We start from the raw sequence: 25,481 nt of genomic DNA on the forward strand, positions 1-25,481 counted from the left end.
TCTTCCATCTTGAGACATGTAAAATATTCATGGAGAAAATAGCATATTAAAAAAATTAATTGCAGATAAGGATTAAACTATGACTCATTACTTGTAAATTCCTTGTAAAGTAAAAACATTACCGTTAGTTTCCAAATTTTCTATGTTACTTTGCTTTTCTAAAGCTTCTATGTTCTACTGTATTTCCACTGCCATTTTCCATTGGCACATTCCAGGTGCCAATTCCATGTTTCTAAAACAATTTTCTTCAAAACATTTACAGAAGCTGCAGGAAATCTAATCATTACAGCTGGTGACCAAGTATGAAAAGAGATTACTGCTTTATATACACATTGCAGACTGTATGCAAAAGACTGTAAATAGACCCAGTACATCTGTTGTGGGTAAGTCGCTATTTGTCTCAGTTTTTCCCTCCCTATATATTCCAACACTGAGTGACTCAGTAAGCACAAATAAGCCGTTTTCCAGAATGATGGAGAAAGATGTTTGTCAAACAGCAATCTGCGCGTTGAGTATCTGTTTAGCATTACATTGAGCTCAGTTCCAGAGCATTCCTCACTGGAAGACATACAATATAAGATTCTGACTGAAGGACCTTTCTGCTTCTGCAAGAATTCAAACTAAAGCAGAGCGGAGATTTGCAATCAGAAATGCCAAAACAGGGAAAAGGAAGTAACTGTCATATACCATGGATATAGGAAAAACAATTGATAGTTGGAGAAAAAAGAAAAAGAAAAGAGTCATCCAGAAAGGGACACGATGATCCCTATGAAATACTCAACTGATAAGTTATGGCAAAATAACCACAAAGAGCTCACACACAGGAGGCTCATTAAAGATGTTCTTAGGAGCTACAATGACTTACATATCTCTTTTGTTGCACTGCCAAATGCAGACAGCTCAAGTGGACTGGTCAAGTATGAAAACTACATCACAAACAGGGTGTACCAAATAAAATCACTTCTGTTACCTTCTAATCCAGATGAAAGCGACTAGTTTTGAGCATTCTATTGAAATTAATTTCCAGGGATCACGTATGCATGTTCAAATCAGTATTAGTAATATTTGTAACTACAATGAGAAAATTTGAAAGCATAAACAGAATTATGAACTAAAAGCAGACAAAGGATAGTGCATTCAAACATAGCACAGAGAAAGAGCACAAACGCCAGCCAACACAGATATGTGTAGCCCTAACACTCTTACAGTTTGCCAAGTTTCTGCACTTCACCTTTTGAAAAATTTCAAGTGTTAGTTTTTCAGTGTTGGTAACACTTCCTATATGCAATTTCAATGATCACTGGAGGCACCTCAACTCTATGGCAATCATGTTGCCTTTCAGCATTCAAGGTTGTATGAAGGAATAGAGACACACCCAACTACACAGAAAGCTCTTCCATAAGGCAGCCAGCCCAATTCTCCTTCAGTTATTCTGACAAAGATTGCAAACATATAATTTCCATTACAGAAAGCAATAGGAACAAAGCAAGTAAAGACAGCATTGATACACAGTGAATACATGCTTGAAGCATCATATTTGGACCACACTGCATACAGAACTTGCAGTTATCTCTGTTCAAGTAGCAAGAGCATACTGCAGCTTGGCTATTTAGAAGTGGAGGCTTATCCATGGAGAACTGTCCTGTGCTGCCAAGATGCTGATATCAAGTGCTAGCATTTGTATGTTATGGCAAGTTCTCTAGGTTCTCCTCTTACCACAACAGTATTATACGTTTCCTGTGTGGAGTACATTACTGAATACCTCATTAAAAGTAAATATTGCCTCCTGCATTCAACTTGCTCTTCTAACTACAAACTTTATAAATTTGTCCTACTACCAGAAATTCTTCTTTTAGATTTTTCCCCTCTGTTTTCTTTGTAAGGGCTTAGATTCATCCAAGCAAGTGCTCTCCTGTTAACTTCTCATGTATGCAGGGAGGGGAAAAATCAATACTTCTTCTAATATATTTGCAACATGTACAAACTACAGTGAGGATGAGTGTGTTATTCCTGTTAATATATGCATTTTTTTCCAGCAGTTTACTCAATAGCAGCCATCCCAATCAACATATTTGTCACGCTAGGACTTGTTGCAATGTTTGTTACAAAGAAACAACTATGGGAAAAGAAAGACTTTGCAGAACCTGCTGGCAAGATGAAGATATTAATGCTGTTTCTGCTATTAAAAATAAATAAATAAATAAGGCCTGTAATAAAGAATCAAGCTACAGGCAATCCACAGGCTCTACACAAAATTCATCTAATTTAAAATAACAAACAATCATACAAAATGTACACCCCTTACACTGCAAGCAGGTGGTACTGAAGTCTCATTTCTGCTATGGGCTGGAGAAACTTAGGTTACAAAGGAAAGGCTTTCCTATTTTGATACTTCTCTGTAGGGGCAAGATTGGAAAGCAACAAATGGACCTCAACGGAAAGGCTTTGTGTCCATTAGCCACATATCTGTAAGTGTAGAGATAGATATGCAACTATTATAAGATCCCTAGAAAGATTTACCACCAAACTCAGTCCTGCAAATGCACGTGTTCTCCAGAAATAGGCATTCAAAATGCCTCTCTGAGGAACTTATTCACGTTAACTGCAGAATCTCCTCAGAGTTGCTGGCATGAGCACTGTCTCTCAGAATGCACGTATTTATTCTCTCTCTACTGATAACTGCAGAGTAAAGGAGATGCAGACAGCGCTCTTATGCAGTGTCATAGGGATCGAGAAATCTCAAGTAAGAGACAGTCAGGAGCCATCAAGCTCATAATCCCAGCTGAGATTCTCAGCCCAAAGAGCTCCTTCACGGCTGGGCCATTGACAGCAGCAAATTCATCCCTATCACATGGTTCACAGCAGCCGTGCACCAACTGTGATCATTTTGATTCTTTCTCTCCAAAGCAAAACAACTGCAGAATTTCTGAAGTTCTGAAGAAGTATTGGAAGAACATGCAAAACATAATGTCTATTGCAAAAATAGTACTACAGAGCATATCAACATGTGCTGTAAGTAGCTGAAAGAATTTTTGCTTCCTAGATGCAAGTTTATAAAAATAATAATAATAATAATAATAAATTCAAATGATGACACCTGATTAAGCTCCGTCTCTCAAAAAGGGAACACAGTACAACTTGTCAAAGCCCTAAGGACCTTCTCACTATTTCTGTTGTTTATGCCTCCACACTTCGTACAGCTGTAAATGTTCTACAGTGCTGGATGCTGTAAAGTACACGCAGTACAATATAATTTCTGTCTTGACAAGCTCATACTATCCTTGCAAACAAGACACAACAAGTTACAATGAAAAGAGGAAAGATACAGTGCAGATGACAGCAAGATGATGATGATAAGACCTACATACACACAGATGAAAAAAAAAAAAAAAAAAAAAAAAAAGAAAAAAAGTGGCTCTAAGCTCTAAGAACCTCTCCTCTTTATAAGCAGATAATTCAGCTTATTTCCAGTTGTCATTCAGCACTGCCCTCAGTGAGTGGCTTATTTCTCACAGGCATCCCATCTGTCCCATTTCCGGCCCTTCCCTTCTGCCTCTTCCATTCCCCAAGGGTATAGAGACCATTTTAAACAAGAGGACATTGTTTCCCCTGCAGATTTCATCCAGGTATCACAACATAGAAGTACAAGACTAGACAAGCGGGTGTCACTGCTATTGCCAGATTAAGCCAAAAGAGCAGTATCACAGTAGCCCCTAAGGAGCAAATTGAACAAACGGTCCCAGCCGATCTAAGGAGCAGGACAAAATGAGGTACCTTCTTTACTATAAGTTAATACTTCTCAAAACTTTCTATCCAATGACCTCGAGCTATACAGCGCTACCAATCCCGTTACTCTGAACTAAATAATCACAGAATCACAGAATCACAAGGTTGGAAACAACCTGCAAGATCAGCTAGTCCAACCACCCTCCCATTCCTATTAGTACCACAAGCTACTAAACCATCTCTCGTAGCTCCTCACCCAGGCACCTCTTGAACACTGCCAGGGACGGCGACTCCACCACCTCCCTGGGCAGCCATTTGAGTGCCTGACCACCCTTTGAGAGAAAAAGTTTCTCCTAATATCCAACCTAAACCTCCTCTGGTATAACTTCTGGCCGTTTCCTTGGGTCCTACTATTTGCCTGGGAGAAGAGGCCAGACCCTTTTGCACCACAACCTCCCTTCAGGAAGTTGTAGAGTGCAAAGAGTGCAATGAGGTCTCCCCTGAGCCTCCTCTTCTCCAGACTGAACAATCCCAGCTCCCTCAGCCGCTCCTCATAAGGTTTGTGCTCCAGACCCCTCACCAGTTTCGTTGCCCTTCTCTGGACACGTTTCAGGGCCTCAGTGTCTTTCTTGTAGTGAGGGGCCCAAAACTGAACACAGTACTCGAGGTGCGGCCTCACCAGTGCTGAGTAGAGGGGGATGATCACCTCTCTGCTCCTGCTGGCCACAATATTATAAATAAAGCGTTCCCCTGTGTAAAATAGTGCTCTACACAGTGCAGACCTGCATTTTAAACTAAAAATCTATTCTAAAGGACCTAAATGCAGCGTCTAACCACCATTCCCAATGAACAAGCACACTGTAGATAACTTATCAAAACTGTCATCAGAAAGCACACAAATGTGAACATGATCCAGCAGGGATACTTCAAGTCAGACTCAGATGAAAAACCCCTTACAGAAAAAGAGGATCTTGGACATCAATCAGTATGCACAGAGCCCAGTGGAGGTAGTGATGCATCTGCAAGCAAACAGTAAGATGTCTTTCTCAATCATCCTGCAATTGGCACATGGACAGGAAAACATTTCGCCATAAACAAAGGAAAACAAGAAGTGTTCTGGGAGAGGTACATTAAAAACAAAAAACAACAACAACAAAAAAAAAAAAACACCACACCAAAACCTTTTAGAAGAGCATTGGACAGCGTAGGGTATCTACCTGCAAACTGGGAGAGAAAGTTTCTAGCAAACTACTACCATAGATGAAAAAACAAAAATTACTAATGGAAAGTCTTTTGGTCAAGGACAGTTTTTTGCTGTTTCTTCCAGCTAAAGTGAAATAAACACAGCTTCCCTTTAAGATCCCAGAAAATTTAAAGTAGGACACAACGCACATTCCCACTGAGTGATCAAATGCATTAGCACAGGGGCCCTCTTTTTCTTCAGTACAGGAACAATCAAGAAAACAGGATGATAAATAATGCATAGGAGGAACATGTCCCTTTAAGATATGCTGGCGCAGAATTTAGGTTGGAAGAAGTAAAGCAGCATTAGTCTGTAATTACACAAAGGGCTTTCAAGAGTCTGCATTTCATGGAGATTCAAAAGCAAAGCAGAGATTTCTTGGGTTTGTAATGAACAAACACTAGTAGCATTTCAGCAAATCTATAAAATCCAAACCAGCCCTGAGAGAGGCACAATTTTACTCTTTTAGGTAAAAGATGCGGATTAATTGGCAGAAGGGTGACTGAGCCCATTCTTGTAAGAGTCAGGAGTGAGTCAGATGAGAGAAGCCTCAAAGAACTCCCAAGATTGAAAGCAGATGTCCACATGATTGGGACAAATGAACAACCAAATAAAGTGGGAGAAAAAAAGTATCCTTGAAGGCTAAAAATATTCTGGAAGGAGAGCTGTAAAGACAAGGGTCAGGCCTCTGCAATCAGCAATCTTAGTGCTCGGCTGTGGATAGCAGTGGAATACATAACTGGCTTCATTTCCTGAACAAGGAACAACTTATTGCCTGCAAAACACTTCCAGCTTGATCCATACATAGAGAGATGCATGATCACATAGTTTTTCAACTCTGAAATTTCACTCAGATAAGCTAAATCCCAACAAACGAATCTTTTCTAAATGATCACCTATAAAATGGCTGTTATAACTGTACAATGTTTTCAAGTGACTCCCGGTAAGGCAGGGCACCGCAGTCCATGATAGAGACATGATAGGTAGCCATGAGCATTCTTCTGTGATGAATCCAGTCAGAAGGGTGCATGGATACTGCTGTTGTACAGTGTACCCTCTAAAATGAGTTAATACGTAGAACCCATACTTGACACACAAACTTCTTCTCGGACATCAGGGGGAAATTCTTTACCCAGAGAGTGGTGAGGTACTGGAACAGGCTGCCCAGAGAGGCTGTGGATGCCTCATCCCTGGAGGTGTTCAAGGCCAGGTTGGATGGGGCCCTGGGCAGCCTGGTTTAGCATTAAACATGGAGGTTGGTGGCCCTACATGTGGCAGGGGGGTTGGAGATTCATCATCCCTGAGGCCCCTTCCAATCCTGGCCATTCTGTGATTCTGTGATTCATTATCTTGGCAAAGCTACAAAACTTGTGTTACTTTATCCCATACTTTAAAAAAAGTTACTTCTGTGGGTCTACATGCTGGCTTGCTGAATTCTGGGCTTAGTCTCTAATTGTAAGTAAACACGAGCAAGGAATGAACAATATGAAAAATCAGACACCCCCAACAAGTCCCTTTATCTTAAATCCCAATAGCATGCTTCTAAATATGGGCATGCCGACCCTCTTTCATAGAATAACATGGAACAAACAAAACATTGGAACAGTGCACACAAACCTTAGGAATCTCACAAGTTATCTTTGAGTATTAAGGTATTAAGATTAAAATACAAGTCAAGTTTGCTTGACAGAGCAGTACAAGCTGGTGAAGTTCTCAAAGCACAGCCTGAACACACACAGTCAGGTAGACAAGTACAATTTCACTGGGCAGTAAGAGCTCAAAACTAAGCTCTGGGAAAATTCCCGTTCTATCTAAGTCTATATTTGTGATCATTTATTCTTCATTTCAAATAAAGCTTCATACACTTCACATGCTAGGAGTTTCACAGCTCTCAGAATTACTAAGGCTGTTTGTGCTTTGGGTCTTGGACACAATGCCATCTGCTAAGTTCCACCCATATCACAAAAGGAAAAAATGAGTGAGCAGTTTTTTATTACTTGTGAAACAAACAAACAAATGTGGTCTATTCCCATCTTTCAGGAAATAAGATGCTCCATGGAATTTTCAGTGTGAATGGAGCTGTTTTAGAAATTCACATATTTGAAAGTAACTGGGAAAAACATAAGTCCATCACACGGTTGTGCTCTATGCTCACAATTCTGTTTGTTAAAATGATCTTGAATTACTACTTATTCTTTCAGAAGCAGAACAAGAATAGGAAGTGAAAATGGTTATCAGGACATGATGAAGGAAGAAATACTGCAGAGAAGCAATGTGGGCCAGTTTCAAGTAAGCATGGAAGACTTATTTGACCACTATTTAACGTTTGAAGTATATATGCACAAAGGTTTAGAAAACATCCCGAGGTGTCAACTTGAAAGCAGATGTAAACCAAATCCAGTTTGGATAGACGGCTGAACAACAATTCCAACTGGGTATTATATAACCTTGCCTTCAATCCTGGTAAACAAACTTTGATGTGGGTGGAGGTCACTACAGTCATGCTCTTTATCATTAGGAACTTGTTTACTATTTGTTCAGCTGATTAATCTCAGGATTATTTCTGTGGAAAGTCACCTGCATCAGATGGAGCATCATGATTCCCAGTCATATCAAGTACACAAGATTGTATCTTTATTTGTCCCCAATAACTACTGCCAGAGATTGATTCTCTACAACCATCACTTAACAATGACTACTAGCACTGCGACTTGCTCACATCATGGAAGTGCACTGTTTATTTATTTGTGCAATAAGACTTGCATTCCGGATACTACGCACTGATTTTTATTTTTTAATCTTTATATCTTGGTATATCCCTACAGAAAGGGAATGCATTTTGAGTTCAGGCTACTTTAAAGACAAAATCTTTATATACTTACATATATATATGTGCATACATACATATATACATATAGGTACACATATACATACACATAAATATCCCTGTAAAACTCATGTAGTACCAAATATTTTATCTATTCTAAAATAGATTTTGAAGGTCTTTTAAAGTCAATTTTTACTCCAGTTATAGCTACAGAGTAATATTAACAGTAGAACAAGACAACCTCAGTTAGCTGTTTGATTCTTCTTAATTCTACACTTACACAGAAAAGTGCTGCATTTTGTAATTGGGATGATTCCTTTAAAGCCAAAGCTAAATTATCATGCTGAGTGCTTTAATTTCTTGCTCCCCTGCTACCTGCGTAAGTCCTTAAAAATGAAAATAATTATTAGCACAGATAATCTTTTCTTACTGATTTGTTGAGAGCAAAATAGCTAAGGTAATACTAAAAACCATATTTCCTCATTACAATGCCATCTACCTCAAAGATCTGTTATATAAACAGATGTAGCAAGATGGCCCATATCTTACTTCCTCTGCCAAGCATGGCCAAAACCGCACTGGCCTCGAGCAGCTTGTTACTCTGTCTCAGTATAAAAATTTATTTAAAAAAAAAAAAACAGCTTTAGGAATTTCCACTCAGATTTGCTGCATAATTTATTTTAGTTACTAATTTACCAGAGAGAATCTCAGATATCTCTAAGTTTAAAATATGCATGGTGCTGGAAAACATAACCTAAGTTGTCCAGACAGCTCAAGTAGGAAGTTAGATCTCATCATACTTCAGTAAAAAAACAAACAAAATAAACCAACAAGGCCCTGGTCAGCCTAGAAAGCAAGCTGCTCCTGTGCACTGAAATCCTCTTCCACAGCTGTAGTACAGAGAAAGTTCTGTGAAATGCTCTGCACAGTCATTAGCCTCAAGAAAAAAATTAACAGGAAAAGAAGCAAAAGAAGCAAACAAGCAGATTTTCAAATGGGCATAAGAAGACAGACTGAAGCATACCAACTGCAAGCACACCCATTACCAACAGATTTTTTAATGAAGTGGCCAGAAGACTTTCAAACACTGTGTAAGACATCAAGTTGGCAAAACATGCAGTGATTGGCTGAGTCAACATCAACAACGCTGGAGATCAGTACACAGTTTCAACTCCCCCCACCAAAAACGGAAACAAAACCAACAACTTCCCAAATTAGTAGGAAAAGATTATCTGTGCTAATAATTATTTTCATTTTTAAGGACTTAGGCAGGTTGCGGGAGAGCGAGAGATATTCTATTAGAGCATTCAGCACGATAACAATTACGCAAGGAGAAAAAACAGTTTGAATCCAAACAGAAAAAGAAAGAACAAGCACTGCTGAAACCAGAAACAATCCCTGCTTTTGAAAGTGGCTACTAGCTCTGATTAAGCCAAGCAGGGTTTGCTTTTCTATATGCTTTTAAAGGCTTCATTTCCCAAAGTGGCTGCTTGACATGAATGTAACAGGAGAGCTACCAAACGGAACGAAAACCCATGCACGTTTCTGAGACGTACTCAGGCAGCCCTTGGCTAACCCAGTGAAATCTAGCATTCACAACATAATCAGCATGTGTCCAGCTCTATTCTCCATGTACCCTGCCTGTTTCCAAAAGCCTCTCTCAGGCTGGCCCTATTGGCAGTGTCCTGATGTACTTACTATTCAGTGAAGAACCTGGCAATGCCATACTGACTAATATCTTCTCTGTTCTCCAGCAGCTGGCTCACTGCATCCTCCATGTACGTGAGGACATGCCTTTGAGCTGCAAATAAAAGACAGTAAGAGACAGAAATTAGAATACAAGGGGCCTGCAAAGCCCAGACCCAGACCAGCCTTGTCGGGGCCTTACAAAACAAGCCAATGAGCATTTGCTCCCTCATTTAGAGAGCAGAGGTTTTATTCCCCCAGATTCAGATAGCAGAACTCCTGACCTAAATCCTGCCGTCTCTCCTGGCTACACAGTTAGTCATTAACAGCGTGGACCCTTTTTCAAATCCTTTGAGATTCTGCAAGTGAAGGAAGAAGAGACAGAGCTGTGAGACTGCTATGCTGGAAAATGCTTATCCAAGAGGAATTCTTCATCTCTTCTGAGTCACAGCCATCTTTCATATATAAATCACCAATAGATCAATGAGGCTGTTGTAGAGATGTAGGTGCTCCCTGCCCCTCCCTGCTTACCAAAGCCAAGTAGCTTTAAGCTTGTTCTGTAAAGTTTTTTTCCTAAAGGTGCATAGAAAAGTACATCCCTTGCCACACAAGCATCAATGACTGTCCTTGGAGTGGCAGGTAGGGAACAGACCTCATTGCCAGGAGAGATTTCTACTGCTCAACAGTCAGTCCCAAGTAACTGCCTGGACCAAACCTGAGGAGGTTTCAGAAGAGGCAGATCTGCCAGTACCCAACCACACTAGGAAGTCTTCTGAGTAAGACTACAAGACAAACCATTTTGCTGCTTCTGCAGGGGGCAGACTGCAGAAATCAAGCATTTGCCAGGAAGGAAACAGTGCAGATTTGCCACTGAGCGCCTTTGATGTTCTTGGCTGGAAATCAACTCGGAGGAACAAAGAGCTGAGTCTGGCGTGATGCACCAGCTAGCAAGCAGTAGACTTTCCAAACCTACAAGTTCAACAATCAGAAAACAAGTCACAACGAACCCAGGAAAATTGTTCCTAACCTGGAAAGCACACAAGCCCTGTTCCCAAAGCACACACCTCCATCCTAAACACGTATGGTACTGCACCTTTGCAAGTAGTGTCGTGTCCTAAAAAGAGAAGGAGAAAACCCTTAGGGGATATAGGAAAGGCGAAGGCTGTTCTTGCTCCTTGCCAATCTGTTCCAGACTTGGCAGCATCACTCCCCTCAACTAGCAACTGGCCAACCACAGACCCACATCAATATTCTTCAAACCATTTTAATTTGTGCTTAATATCCTGGTAGGCATCAAGCCTGTGCCACTTGATACACAACATGGAAGTCCCTTTCATCTTAGTGTGGGGCAGGTGGGCTTCAAGAGAGGCCCGGAAATGATTATTCCCAGTGGATACAGTGATTAAAAGTATATATGAACATTGATTGCTATCAGGGGATTTCTCTGACTAGAACACTTTTTAGGACAATGGTAAAATTGGTTAAGCACACCCTGGAAAACACCTTGCAGCTGATAGCAAAATGGTGAGCCAAAGGTTCAAAGATATTATCTGGCACTAAAAGATACAGGGCGTAGCTTTATTTAATTATTTTAATGCAAAGGAATAAATTTAATTTATGTGAGTGATTAAAGAAAAATAGTTCTGCGCACCTGTGTCCCCCGAGGGAGGAATGAGTTGTGCAGCTCAGTCACGGTCTTAAGATAACAGCAGCTGGGTAACTTTATTTCAGCCCATCCTTCTTCCCTCTTCATTATGTAGCCCATCTTGCACCCAGAAACATCTTCCCAGGCCCCTCTAGAGCTGTCAGCAGTACCAGATTAAGACAGGAAACCACAGTAGCAAAGAGGCTTCCACTTCTCTCAGTCCACAATATGTTCCTACTCAACTGCAAAACCATTTTCTAAACCTTGTGGGGATGTATACACTCTCTGTTGTGGAAGAGCCTCTATCAGTGAAACACATATTTTTGTTATTCCACTTCTTTAGAGTTGTTAACCTCTCCCCTAAAAGCCTAAAGGAGTAAACAGGCATGGTCCCCACAGTGCTACACATCACAGTAAGACTGACCTCTCTAACAAATACCTTTGAGTCTGCTCCTGGAGAATAAATTAACATTCAACACAGAATTTCAGACATTTCTGATGCCCTTAAAATTGTACACAGATATGTATGGGTCACTGATGAATACTGTCACTGAAAAATGGATATTCGTTAAACTTTTTGTTGCATGGTCTCAGGATCCTGGCAAAGATTGTCTCTCCTTATTTCCCAAAAGGCACATAGGGAAGCGGGGGAGGGAAGAAGACGATGAGCAGGGAAGCTAAAAACAAAACAGCACTTGCAATTTACTTAAGAATCCTCTCTCCTTGACTCTTCAACTGCTGTGCTGTTTCCCAGGTAGCGTGGTTCACACTGCTAAATCAAAGCCCTGCTCTGGCTTCCTGTTTTCTGGCTGCCGAGTTGCACAGAGTGGTACAAGCAGTATGTTTTGTAGCCCAACCAACTCTATCCTACACAGAAAAGCCATAGAAAAAATTAATTTATGGGCAGGTTCTAGCAGGCCAGAGAGACAAAAAGAAATGCCACGGGTCTAGTTATAGCAAAACATTAGTGGCATAATTTATATAAAGGGTACTTTCCATAACAAACATTGGAACTATATGGCAACGTTACCTATTCATGTAAGTGCAAAGTTAAAAATTCACAGGGTCCAATGCAAAATAAACATGATTATTCATAGGTTTTCATTCTGTTTCAAACTCTTTGAAAATTCAGGGAGTTAATGTTGCATTGGTACAGATGCGGCTCCTATTTTTTAGGCCAATTTGGCAATAAAGCAACAAGTCCAAATCAGAATGGAAAGCTCAGATGCTCACAAAATGCTACAATTACAACCCGACCTCTCTATTCATTGTCCTTCAGATAGAATTCCAGTTTACTGCAGCTTCCACACACATTATCCTCATCATTTACTGCTTCTGGCTTATTCCACCTATAGCTCTCCTCCCTACTCACACAAAATCCTCCACGCTAATGGACCATGCAACACCTTTACTAAACTCAAAATCCCATGCCACTACCCCAAAATGGAACCAAGCGTGCCTGCCACACATATTCGGTAGGTACCCCTTCTTGTTGTCAGACCTAAAACCTGCCAGGCACCTCTCACAGAAAGATAGAACAGCATGAAGTACAGAGAACAATCTTCTGGCAGCCAATGACATGATGCTAAGTAAGTTTCTTTTCACAGAGTAGCTTAACTCTTATCATGAAACCTCTAGCGGTGACATTACACCTAGAGTGCACAACTGATTGCAATATATACAACATAGCACTCTCAAAGTCAGCTACCACAGCGCTTGAGAGAATGGCACTGATGGCATTGCCACTCTATCACACACCAACATCCCACTGTCACTCACTCGCTCAAGGTTCAAAGTGCATTTTGGAATTACTGCCCTTTGGCTCAAAACCAAATTCAAGGTTGAATGCTGGCTGTTCAATTTAAGCAAGGCCTGATCGGGTCATCCAAGTTTCCTCTGGCTTACAAGTAAAAGGCAGACAAAGAAATACATCCACACTCTGTTCACAGTCCCTACATTCTCCATTACAATAGTTTACACAACCCCAAGTGATTCCTTTTAATTATAACTGTATCAAATTATTTTTACATTTGTATTTCAAATAGTAAAAATAGTGCTTTTATAAGCCAATGAATGACTTGTTTCTTCTTACAAGAACAAACAGTTCTGGTAATTTGTAGATTCGACTAAAAATATTCTAAGAACAAGAACTGATATTTGAAGAAAGTCTTGAAGAAAAAGGGAAATACTACTGTGTGAAACAGAATGTATGCACTGACATTCTCCAAGTCAGAAATTCAGGAGGAGGAAGGAAAGTACATGCCACCTTTAAGTAACAATATTGCATATTTGTAAGTTTTTTATTACCAACAGCACTCAGAGGCGGTGAGGATTAAGACCTTGCATGTGCTGTAGTGCCATGCCCTTGAGTTGCACAATGTCCCTTCCAACACACCATGGCAATGTGATGGAGTTAACCACTCTGCTTTTGCATATTAGTTACCTGGCTTTGCAACTTCGGTACACGTCCCTAAGGTTATGTTAATAAGCTTCTCTTTCCAAGAAATCTTCCTTTTTTAAGTGGCCCATAAAACTATCCAACAAAAATAAAACAAACAAAAAAAAAACCCTCACCCTGAAGATCAATACACCAGCAGAAAAAAGACTGGAATAAACTTATACAGGATGCTAAAATACACATCGGCACAGGTCAACAGGTATGCTCTGTTTTAAGCAGCAGCAGAACCACAGCCTGGAGCAGAGGTTGAGTCTTATTTATCAAATCATCAAATCAGGTAGCTACATTATTGCTCAACTTGTCATGAGAGATGCCTTCTAATGGATCACAAGCTCTCTACCAGAGCAATATCTACTGTGTGCATGAGTGTTTTTTTGATGGCTGCTTCATTCCTGGCATAACAGAATGTTTTGAAAAATCAGGAGTGGGAATTCCTGGATAATGAGACTGATTTTTATTAATTATCCTCCTCCTCCTCAGCTACACAACATTAAAGTTTGCTTGTATGTGAAGTGCTCAAAATACACACAGTTTGATGCAATTACCATTATAATTCATTTTAGTTATCAGAATTCCAAGAGCATTACAAGATTTAATGTACATGAAATATTTTTGGTGTTTTTAAATCTCTGCTAGTTAGTACGCTCCTAAATAACTTCCAGAATTTATTCTCAATCAGGGCTTAATTAAGAGCCCCACTGTATTAAAGCACATTAGAAAGAGACAACTACAGTAACATAAAAACAATTATAGCTAATATTATGTGAGCAATAATAACGCGTATAAACTGCAAAACCAGACCAGCATCAGCTCCAAGAGACTTTTCAGCACTGATGATCTTTCAGGATGCTCTTTTTCACGTCTTCAGGTATCCCCAAGGAATGGACTTAGCAAGAGAAGTATGTAAATAAAACCAACCAACCTAAGAGCTATATCACTGTACAGCTATAGTTCTTCACAGCTTTGCACAGCTTGGCAGTATAATTTCCTTAACCCTAACAAACAAGATTAAAGGACAGAATGTGTAGCAAAATGGAAGTAGAGCTAGCTGGCCATACCAGTGATAACGCTATGATATGAGCGAAACATGAATGCATGCTAAATGGCAGCACAACACATCGTATTCCGTATATTCACAGATTCAAAATCACTTTCAACAAAAAAATTGAGAAATGGTTCCTTCTGTAATTTTGTTGTGACCGTAACTGAATATTTCTTTCAAAAAATTGATCAGACATTAATAACAAACCATGACATTATAGTCTTTTGCTGCGCACGCGTCCTGAGACCCCACAGAGATTGCCTTTGTTGTTCAAGTCCCGCCAGCAACTACCTCCTGCAAGATGCAGTGCAGATGGGAGGCATCACCACCCCTTCGATGCACAATTGTTGAGCTTTTATCCCCTAAAAAAAAGATCAGTCTGAATTTATTCAGCATGTTATTAACATTGTGGAATTAATGACCATTCTGGCTTGTTATAAGGACATTAGATAGCTTTTGACAGGCTCCCTATCAAAGCATACTCAAACACACAGGCCTCTATACTCTCCAGTTCTGAAAATCTACCTCACTTGGGATCAGATTCCATGTGATATCAAGCTAAGGTAGATGTCCTGTAGTACAACAGCAGGTTTGGTTTGAAGCTGCAATCTTTTGGAGAAAGTGTGATACTGAATCTAAGAAGATTCAGACTTATCACCCATACAAGCAAACTTTAATGCATCAGCAGGGAAGTCATTCATCCTCCACATCATAGCTTTCCTATTTATACAAAAGAGTAAGAAAGGGAAAAGGAAAAGGCTTTCTCTTTTTAGACCACAACATCTCGTAGATGAAGTGCTCCACAGAAGCCTGGCAAATGTCTCAACTATGAAGAGACTCAACATTTCTCATGATGCCTAGATAGAAGTGTAGCTGTATGGGAACAGATGAGTCACAGCCTGAACCACTGATTGAGCACCTGGGGAAAGGACACGGTCAGCCTTGGAAGCACAGGTGAAGGCAATTCAGCTGTGTGAACAAAGGGCTGGAGCCTGGCTGCACCTCTCTTAGATCTCATTTAAGGGCTGAGTAGCACTAGGGAAGGATCTCTGATTGGAGATTCCTCCCTTGTGGAATCTTTTCTACAAGCCTAGATCTTTAGAGCTAGGTGAGCACCTTTACTTTTCCTGTGAAACACCTTTCTATCTATACTGGTCCCTTTACTGTTATGTTCCTGTATTGTCCTTCCAGTGCACTAACCTTTCCAATTGTAACAGTAGCCTAAACATTGAATGTGATGGCAAAGAAAATCATAAGGTCATAGAATCTTTATAGCTGGAAAGGTTGAGTTTAAAAGCTCCCCATTCCAACACCAGAGAACAGGAAACCTACAGTTAGATCATGCTGCTTAGAGCCTCACACTGCATTCCAGGTGAGGTCTCGTCACTGCAGAGCAGAGGAGCAGGATCACCTTCCTCCACCTGCTGGCCATGCTTCTTTTGATACAGCCCAGGATACTGTTGGCTTTCTGTGCTGCAAGCACACATCGTTGGCTCATATCCAGCTTGCTATCCACCAGTACTCTCAAGCCCTTTTCAGCAAAACTGTATTCAAATCCTTTCACCCTGAGCTTGTAGAAATAGTGCAGATTGCCAGGACCCAGGTGCATGACCTTGCACTTGGATTTGTTGAATCTCATAAGGTTCATTTGGGCCCACTGCTCCAGCCTGTCTGGGGCTCTCTGAATGGCATCCCATCCCTGTGTACTGACTGCACCACACAGCTTAGTGTCACCCACAAACTTGTTGCGGGTGCACTTGGACTTTCTAACTCAGTATTTCTGTCCAGAAGAAGAGTAAACCCCAGTTCTGTGCAAGGTTGCTGCATAACTGAAGTACTTTGCTGGAAGCTACTCTTGGCTTTGTAAAATGTGAATGAGTTCTTTCAACTCGTTAAGCCTAAGAGAGATGAGGAAACAGGACTGGCACTTGATAGCCCCATGCCTTACCAATAAGGAACTTCCTTAATGGCGTATTTGTGTTCTTACATGTCTTATGCTGGCAAAGGAAGAAAAAAAAAACACAACCTCCTGGAGTTGGGGAGTGGAAAGAAGGAGACCCCAGAGGAAAACTTCCGAAATTTGTGATAATCTTCAGCATTTTCTTTTTAATGGAGAAGATGGGGAAATCTACAATTTGAAGTTTCAGAAGACAGCTGCATGAGTAGAACAATAAACTGAAATGCTCTGAGTCTGTTATAAATAATGGAGCAATCACCACTTATTAAACCATAATGAGGAAGGCATGGAAAAGTGTCCCAAATAAGCTTTACTTTGCCTACTGTCATTCTAGTCTCATTCATCAAACGTAAAACACATTTTCATCACTATCCCCAAACACTAACTATTGTTTACTCAGTGAAAATACTGTTTTAAATATCTTCCTTGCTACAGCTTCTTCCCCACAGCCTTCCTGCCATCTTTGCAGACTTCATCTCCTTTCCTATTCACCGAATTCTGGTTGTCTCTGTTCTTCTTCTACCTATTGTCTCACAGTCACTATGGCATGAGATTTGCATTTCCCAGGAACTTCTCTGTATCAAAAATTTGCAGATATTCTTCATCTTGAGTGAATGCCTGATTCATTTTTTTCCTTTTTTATTTTAACTCACAACTGCTTCTACTTCCCTTATGTGTGTATTGTCCTCCTAGCATCCAAACTGGACACAAAAAAGACCCTTACAAATGGGAGGGGGGGGGGGGAGGGGAAGATAAATACCTCAAGTAGCACAAAATGCTACTTTGGCCACTCAGTTCATGTGGCCTGTTTTGGGCCTTGAGAAAAGAAAAGGGAGAGAAGAGGCTAGGTGAAGCTTGCTCATTCCAGATCAGGAGAGAAAAGGGTGCCATCCAACCTAGGAGACTCAAAAAATATCTTCTGTGGCAGCCTGGGGCAACTTCAGAATGAAATTATAGAATGTGAAACTTTTTTAAAATCACAATTGCTTACAACCCCACAACAGACAACAATATTAACAAGACTTAGAGGTACAGAAGAGGACAAATCCAAATAACAGTAATTTCAGAATGCCAGGGCGATGTAGAAAATGAAAGAGTATCTTATGAACACACTACTTATTGATTTCCTACTATGAAGACAGAATTCATTCCATAGGATCTGTGAGCAGCCTCATGAGGACAATAATAATAATAATAATAATAATAATAATAATAATAATAATAATCCTGATCACATTTACAGCCAGTGAAAATATCCCAGCGTAGCAAACACTTTCTAACAGAGGATAGATTGCAACTTAAACAGAAGGACACCCTCCCTACACGATCAACCAAACAAGCTCTTAGACAATTGCTTCTCAATCTGAATACAATCAATCATAGAGTCCTTAAAGTTGGAAGGGATCTTTAAATGTCATCTAGTCCAACACCCTTGCAATGAACAGGGGCGTGCACAGCTAAATAAGGTTACCCACATAGTTGTATGAGTCTTTTCTTAATCCAAACATTAGAATAATTTAGGTGTCTCAAAAAAAAAAAAAAAAAAAAAAAAAAAAGAAAAAGAAAAAGATCAGGAAATAGAGAGTGAAGGAGACATTTCATTTTAATAGAGCTGCTTGCACAACGTTGCACACATCTCCAAAGTCATGCTTCTCAGCTTTAGGTATAAAACAGAAAATTGGTTATTTCTTATAAGAATTACAAAAATTGGTAGTCTGCTTCCTAGCTTGTTTTGGCTGTTTCAATGCTAACTGACAAGTTTCACACAAGTAAGAGTTAAGCACCTATTTCATTAAAAACAATTAAATGAGCCCAAAACCAAGTTGGCTTGTTACAGAAAGAAAAAGAAAAAAGAAATTTTGCAAGTTTCAGCCTAGAGCAATTCTGTGGAAAAGTTATGAGTGTCTCCATTAATGCGTAGGCTGAAAATGCTGATGTAGTATAACAGAGTGACACACAATTGAAGGGTGTATCTAAATGGCATGCTGCAATATTGTTCTCGAATACCTGAACTAACGCCAAAGTTAGAATCCATAATTCTCTCAAGGATCACCCTGTGCAGAGAGCTAAAACTCCTATTTCCTGCCTTGAGTTTATGTAGCACAGAACAGCAGTGTGGTTATGTAGGCATGTACAAAGCACCTACTAGCAGTCTAGTAGCAAAAGTGCAGAGGTTCTACTCCAAGAGGATGTAGATCACCCCTCTGCTTAAACTTTTCAGCCCTTTTATTGCTGTGGGGCATTCTGGCAGGGAATTTGGATCCTGACTCCTTGATCCTAATGTTGGGCTGGAGAAACAGCTGCTTCAGCCTTCCCTTGCAACAGTAGCTTTCCATTTACTAGAAGCTACCATGTTTCTCTAGCTCTGACTTACCAGAGACAGCAAAACCATGCTGAAACACGTATCACAAACCAACATGCACCATTTTTCACCTTTCCTTATACAACAAAGCCACAGCAAATTAAGTATACTTTAATAACAGTTATTAGCAAACAGCCTCTCGGGCCTAGAAGGTAATGGCTGAAGAGTCTCACTTCAAAAACACTGATTTGAACACACTCCAAATGCTCACAGCTTGCAGTTCATCTCCTCTTTAGCAATTAAGTGACGTCATATTGATTTCTTTCCTTCATAATTATCTTTCACTTGACACAATAGCACCTCATCATTTCGCCCTTTAGTTCACTGGAAGGCGTAGCAAAGGGATGCAGCCCACAGGGGAGCGGCTGCTTTGTAAGATCAAAGGTTTTTATCTTATGTGGCGTAAAGAGATCAGCGGGAAACAATACCTTTATTTCAGAGAAAAAGCCCACCTTCCGACCCCCTCGCAGCTGAAGAGCAGCACCCGTTCTGACGCTCTCCTCAGGCCATCAGTTGAGACCGCAGCCCCCTCAGGGAGACCCTGCCCGGCGGTGCCGCTCCCCGGCCGAGCTGAGGCCGGGCACCGAGCTCCCCCCACCCGCTCCGCCACGACGCGGCCCTGATGCCGGCACGCTGCTCGCCCCATCGAGCCCTTCTGACGCCGGACGGCAGCCGGTGGCCTGGGCTGCCCCGCTCCTCACCTAGGTACTCGGGCCCGGGCAGCCGCTCGGGGCTCAGCATCCTGCCGCCGCCGCCGCCGCCTCCTCCGGGCTTCCGTCCGTTTCCAAGGCGCCCGACGCTCCCGGCTCCCAGACCCGGCGTTGCTCCTCCGCTCGCCCCGGCTGGGAACGCGCCCTCACGCCGCCGGGGTTCCGGCCCCAAAGCTGCACCGCGGAGCCGGGCGCGGCCAGCCTCGACGCGAGGCTGCGAGAGGCGGGAATGGAGAGACCCCGGGGGAAAGGTCTGCGGAGGAGCGGGGCATCCTGGTCCTGAGGAGGGATCCCCGGCATGATGTGACGGCCTGGCGTTGAGGGAGGGTGTGAGTGACGGCGTGGGTTGTGCGCTCCAAGGCCGGGAGACTCAACAGAGGGAAAAGGGCTGAAGAGACCAAGCGACATGAGGAGAAAAGTAAGGCTTTGGCGATAAAGATACGGAAGGGTATTGTGTAACAACTTTATCCCGGAGAGCAGGGCCAGCAGTGACCAAGGAGGCCCCGTGCAGTTACATCGGTCTTGTCAGTAATGCTCACTCTGCTCCTGTTTGTTTTGCAACCCTGGTGCTCTAGAGAGGAAGGAATGGGGAGCATCAGGCATTGCCCGTTGTTCACAGGAAAGTGGGAAGTAGCAGAAGGTCCTGAGCTTCTTCCTTCTGCTCATTCTGCTTATCTGGGAATTTCTCAGGGAATGGCCCTTTTCCAAACAGATACCTTTCCACAACAGGACCCGGCCCTGCTGAGTGCCTCTTCCCCAGAAGCTGGTGGGGCCAAAATTTCCAAAAACTTTTGGAATTTCTCACATCAGCATTAGAAAAATCCCAACCCAGGGCGTAAACCCAGAAATTCCAAATGAGGGACTGGGAACTGTTGTGTGTTTTTAGTGATAAATACAAAGCAACAGAAATTAAGTAAAACGCTTAGATATTGTTGTGGTTTAACCCAACGGATGGTTGAGTACCATGCGGTCATTTGCACACTTCCCCCCTTCCCAATGGAATGGGAGAGAGAAAAGGGGAAAAAAAAACCTAAAACCTGCAGGTTGAGGTAGAACTATTTACTAAGACAGAGAAAAGGAAAAGGATAATTGTTATGACTATATGTATGTATGTGTGTACATATAAATATATGAACGTATATAACGAGTGATACACAAGAAATTGCTCACCACGTCCCAGCCAAAGCCCACCTAGCCCCTCAAGCAGTGCAAAAGCATGAGATGAACTCCCATCCCTTCAAAACTCTTTCTGCATGATGTCATATGTTACGGTATATCTCTTGGCCCAGTTTAAGTCACATGTCTTAATCCTATTCCCTCCTATCTCCTTGAGCTCTCTTCTCTGAGAATGGCCTTGGCTCCTTACAACACTGCTTAGCAGCAACATCGTGTAAACATCACCATGTTATCAACATTGTTTTTATCCTAAAACAAAAAATATAGAATCATTCCAGACACTCTTAAGAAAACAGTTCCATGCCAGCTAAGAGAGATGGGCACACAGCCTGCTTTTACTGCTGCTTTTCACTCCAGGGGAAAAGCTGAATGTTGCTGCTGGAAACTCATCTTCAACCTCTACTCACAGTCAAAACCATTGATAAAAAAGAGAAATTAGGATGTTACAGCCAACCTATTTACATTCCTTCCACCAGACTGACTGGGTCACTCTCTTCTCTTTGTCCTGCTCTGTCTTTAAATTAATATGTCTTAGATATAAATATTTAAAAGATAGGTAGTGAGAATAACATAGGAAACAATGAGATACTTCAGTGTGAAGAATGATCAGATAGAAAATAAGACTGCGTTAAAGAGAGCAGGTATAACATAGAAAATGACAACATTATCTGAAAGGGTTTGTGATAAAATACAGTTCATTTAAAAACTTCTCCATATCCAGTTTTGCAGTTTGTGCATTCAGGTCAGTGTATTTAAAGGCCATAAATGTGAAGAAGGGAGATTGTTGATACCAGATAAAATCAGATTGTAGAACGTATTGATGCAGATATTCTTGAGACCACGAATTCAGCAGAAGGGAAGTAGATGTTTTCACACAGAACAAGCGTAGCAGAAATGCTAAGTCACAGCTTGAACCAGTGATTGAACATCTCGGGGGAAGGCAGGGCCAACCCAGGGGAGCTCAGCTGCATGTGATGCACCTGAGTGATGGGAAGGGCTGGAGCCAGGATCCACCCATTCCCAGACCTCACTTAAGGATTGGCAGTGAAGGTGAGTGGATCTTGTTGGAGATCCCTTTGTGGCTGAGGCCTTGTAAAGGTAAGTACTTTTTTTTTTTTTTGTTTAATTCTGTAACTATGGCTGCAACACTTAGGTTTATCCTTACTTGCTGCTACTTAGGACTTTGCTGTCTTGCTATTATTGATGTGTATTTTATTGCATTATAGTATCGTAATGAGAAAATACAAGGTTATGTTATTACCTATAAAGGCATAGCAAAAAATATCACAATGTCTGGTAGGTTTGTGATCTATCATAGCAATATTTGACCAATTGGGTTTCAGGAAGCATTTTTTCATTCCATAACTAGTTTAGCATTTCTGGCACTTTACGATAAGATCTCTCATCCTAGGCTACTGCTGGAGAGGAGGAATAGAATTTGGTAGACCCCCCCCCCCCCCCCCCTTCAGGTTTATAGCATAGTTCCTGTAGTTTCAAAGTTAATGTCAAAATCTTTGTTTTCAAGCAGTTTTTTTACCATCAGCCAGGAAGTTTCACTGATACTGAAAAGTCAAATCTAGAAGCCTTTTCTATACTGCCGATCTCTTGAGCTGGTAGGAACCATTCTACAAATTGTGTGCTGTTTCTTTTTTGTTGCTTAAGCCATTTCTATTTAAAAAAAAAAAAAAGCAAAAAAAAATAAATTTTTGCCTTGATTATTATCTGGAGCACTCATTTACAAGAGGCTTTTGAAGTCCAGTTTTAAATAATGCAACATAATATATATATTTTTTTTTTTCCTGGGATTTTTTATGTTGCTGCTTGGTCTCTGTGGATTGGACTTCATTATTTTCTTTAAACCAGGTTAGGGAATCCTTTTGGACTCCAAACCCATTTGTGGTAGTAATAAGTTTCAGTAGTAACAGCACCTGAATATTAATAGCGCAAAGAAAACTGCATAAACACAAGGCATCATTTCTGAAGCCTTTTATAGACTTCCCTGTTTACTGTAATTCCTTTCTGGACTTGCTGCAGCCAGGATTAGGTGGCATGACACATCAGCTCTAGGGCTTACCTGGTCTCTTACGCTTGTGACCTGAAAAGGGAGAAATGCTGCCAGTTTAGCTGTGGATGTTTTGTTTCCTCACATTAATCTTAGAACTCAAGAGTATTGCCTTTTAATAAAAAGCTCTTTTAAATTGAGAAGGCTTTTCTGGATCAGTGGAAAGCATCTGCTTAATAGCTGCTCTGGGAAGAGGAACCCTTTAGCAGGGGTTTAATGTTCTTTCAGGCCCTTCTGGGAGAATGATAGTGGAAAACAGCAGTTTTCTCTGTCAGCAACCCCTTGGGAGATGATCAGGAGTCCAGATCTCACTTCAGGGCAAGAGTATGCAGTAGACTCTCAGGATTACCATCCACCCTGGAATCTTTTAAATTACATTTTTTAAACTAAATTTGCTAAGTTTTGTCTACCAGCACTGGATTTTATTTAGCTTAACTCCCCTCAAAGTCTGGTTTAAGTAGGCTTTCAGAAATTGAAACTGGGCTAGTGTAATTATTAAAGAGTTCTTGTGACCACAAGTTTGAAAATAACCAGTGGTATAGTTCAAATTTTTCTTTAATGCTATGATTTCTTTGTTGAATTTTGATGCATGGACAGGAAAAATCTTTCCTGTATCAGCTTTGTAAGTTTCTAAGCAATGTAGTTTAGATTGTTTCTATTCTCTTCCATTCCCACATACTTTGAGCCCGCTATATTAATTGTGTGGCTTAATCCTTTCTGGTCTTATGTTCATTATTCTAAATACCACCAAAGTTGATCTGAAATATTTTTATTAGCCAAAGTTCTCCTGAGAAACAGCCCCTCTTTCAGAGAGGATATTATATAGAATAATAAACAGGACTAGATATTAAGCATCAAATGCCAGAGGATATACCCCATTTGAAACAGGCTGAGTCATTTTGTCTGGCTTCTATTATTTTTTTTTTTTCGGGGGACAAAATATTTTATTTGCTTAGAATTATAACAATTACTGCTACAGTAATTACGTTAAAGCCTAGAAGTATCAGAGGCAGGAAACTTAACTTTCCCTTTTATTTTTTTCTGAAGGAGGCAGTTGGAGACTGTATTGCTTTAAGGCTTACTACTGCAACATGTTAAGAACTAAGCTGTGAGGAGTCTTCAGTCTTGTCCCACATCTGACTTCTATGCATGTTAGTGAGTTTTACAAGAAACAGTAGAAAACTCTCTAGCCTTTTTTGCTTATCTTTTGAGTGTCTGTAGCATTGTCCTATTTTAAGAACTAGCTAAGTACTTCTATTGCCCAGGAATTAGCTTTTGGGTATTTAGTGATGCTTTGTATTTTTTGATGCCTCTGATGCATTTGCCCGTAGATTAACAAAATGGGCACATGAGCAAAATTACTAGTGGGATAACAAAATGTTTATCCAAGAACACCTGGAAAACAAATCGGATACTGGGTGAAACAAACAAGTGTCAATTTTTGATCTATTATATTAAGCACCATAGCAGAGAAGTTTTGTGGAGAGTGAACTGAATGAGTGGGGAGTAAAAACTTCACATGCTATTCTCCATGTAATTAATTGGAAATGCTGTGAATTAGTGTTCTATTATGCAAGACATTTTAAAAAATCAATGGTGCCACAGCTGATGATTCATTTATGAGTCACTTTCAAAACCATGAAAGCCTCCAATAAATTTTTGATTTAGTAATTGTATTTATGAACTATGATCAAACTCTCTAAACACATGCTAAGAATATGGTTATCTTAAATTAGAAGGTCAGCCAAAGTTACAGTGAAGTTATAGAGGAAATCTGTGTTTTCATATTGCTGAGATTCCCTGAGACATTTACGGAGAAAGCTGCAGTACTCCCCATGTTTATCTTGATCTGAGCCTTCCCAAACTGAATGAACTGTTACCTCATTAACAAGCAGCAAACCAAAGGCTTAGCTTAACAAAGCAATCTTTTTTTTTTTCCTCTAATAATTCAGTATTAATACTAATTTATTTCTGTGGGTAAAACATAGGCAAACAGATGGGACGTAGATTGTTTCTTAAGGTCAACAGGCTTTAGAGAAATGAGATTCATGAAGTTTCTCTCTGCTAGCATCTGCCACGGAATGAAGTTTGGAAATGAGTATTTCCCAGCTAATGATAGGACTTGATGACAGCAGCAGCTCTCTCAAGGAGCCATCATTTGTACCATTAATGGACTTCAATTTGGCACTTGTAATTGTATCTGGAACTCTGAAGTCGAGTGTACACTTACTTAACTGGTTAGGTGTCATAAGCATGCAGGAAACCATACTGTGAATATTGTACAATCATAATTAATTTCTTCTTTATTATTGCTTACCTACACTGCAATCTGGGTTGCAGAGAGGTTTTATTTTGCCCCTTTTAAATGATGAATGAAAGGAAAGAAACCACAGGTCTGATCTAATTTTGAAGTCTATATGTCAATAAACTTCATGTTCACCTGAGAATAAAGTTTGAGTTCACAGATCATTACATTCAAAATATAAGTTCTCGGGGAGGGGGAAACAAGGAACATTATTCTACTCCTTAGTCATGGGAGTAGTTCTAAATTGTAGGTGATCTGTGTGTGAGGAGGGAACATGATTGT

The 25,481-nt window shown here is 40.6% G+C and overlaps 1 protein-coding gene across 1 annotated transcript in view; it reads right to left on the bottom strand.

The window, feature by feature from the left end:
* The window catches only part of CSTPP1 (centriolar satellite-associated tubulin polyglutamylase complex regulator 1), an 82,573-nt gene extending 62,548 nt beyond the window's left edge, over positions 1-20,025 (bottom strand). The window contains exons 1-2 of the mRNA XM_048949816.1: positions 19,648-20,025; positions 9,495-9,597 (exon numbers count right to left, since the gene is read on the bottom strand). Coding sequence (XP_048805773.1) covers positions 9,495-9,597; positions 19,648-19,687 — 143 coding nt within the window. The 5' untranslated portion in view covers positions 19,688-20,025. The remainder of the gene's footprint in view (positions 1-9,494; positions 9,598-19,647) is intronic.
* Between the last annotated feature and the right edge of the window lie 5,456 nt (positions 20,026-25,481).

The sequence above is a fragment of the Lagopus muta genome, chromosome 6, assembly GCF_023343835.1.
Source record: "Lagopus muta isolate bLagMut1 chromosome 6, bLagMut1 primary, whole genome shotgun sequence".
NCBI lineage: Eukaryota > Metazoa > Chordata > Aves > Galliformes > Phasianidae > Lagopus > Lagopus muta.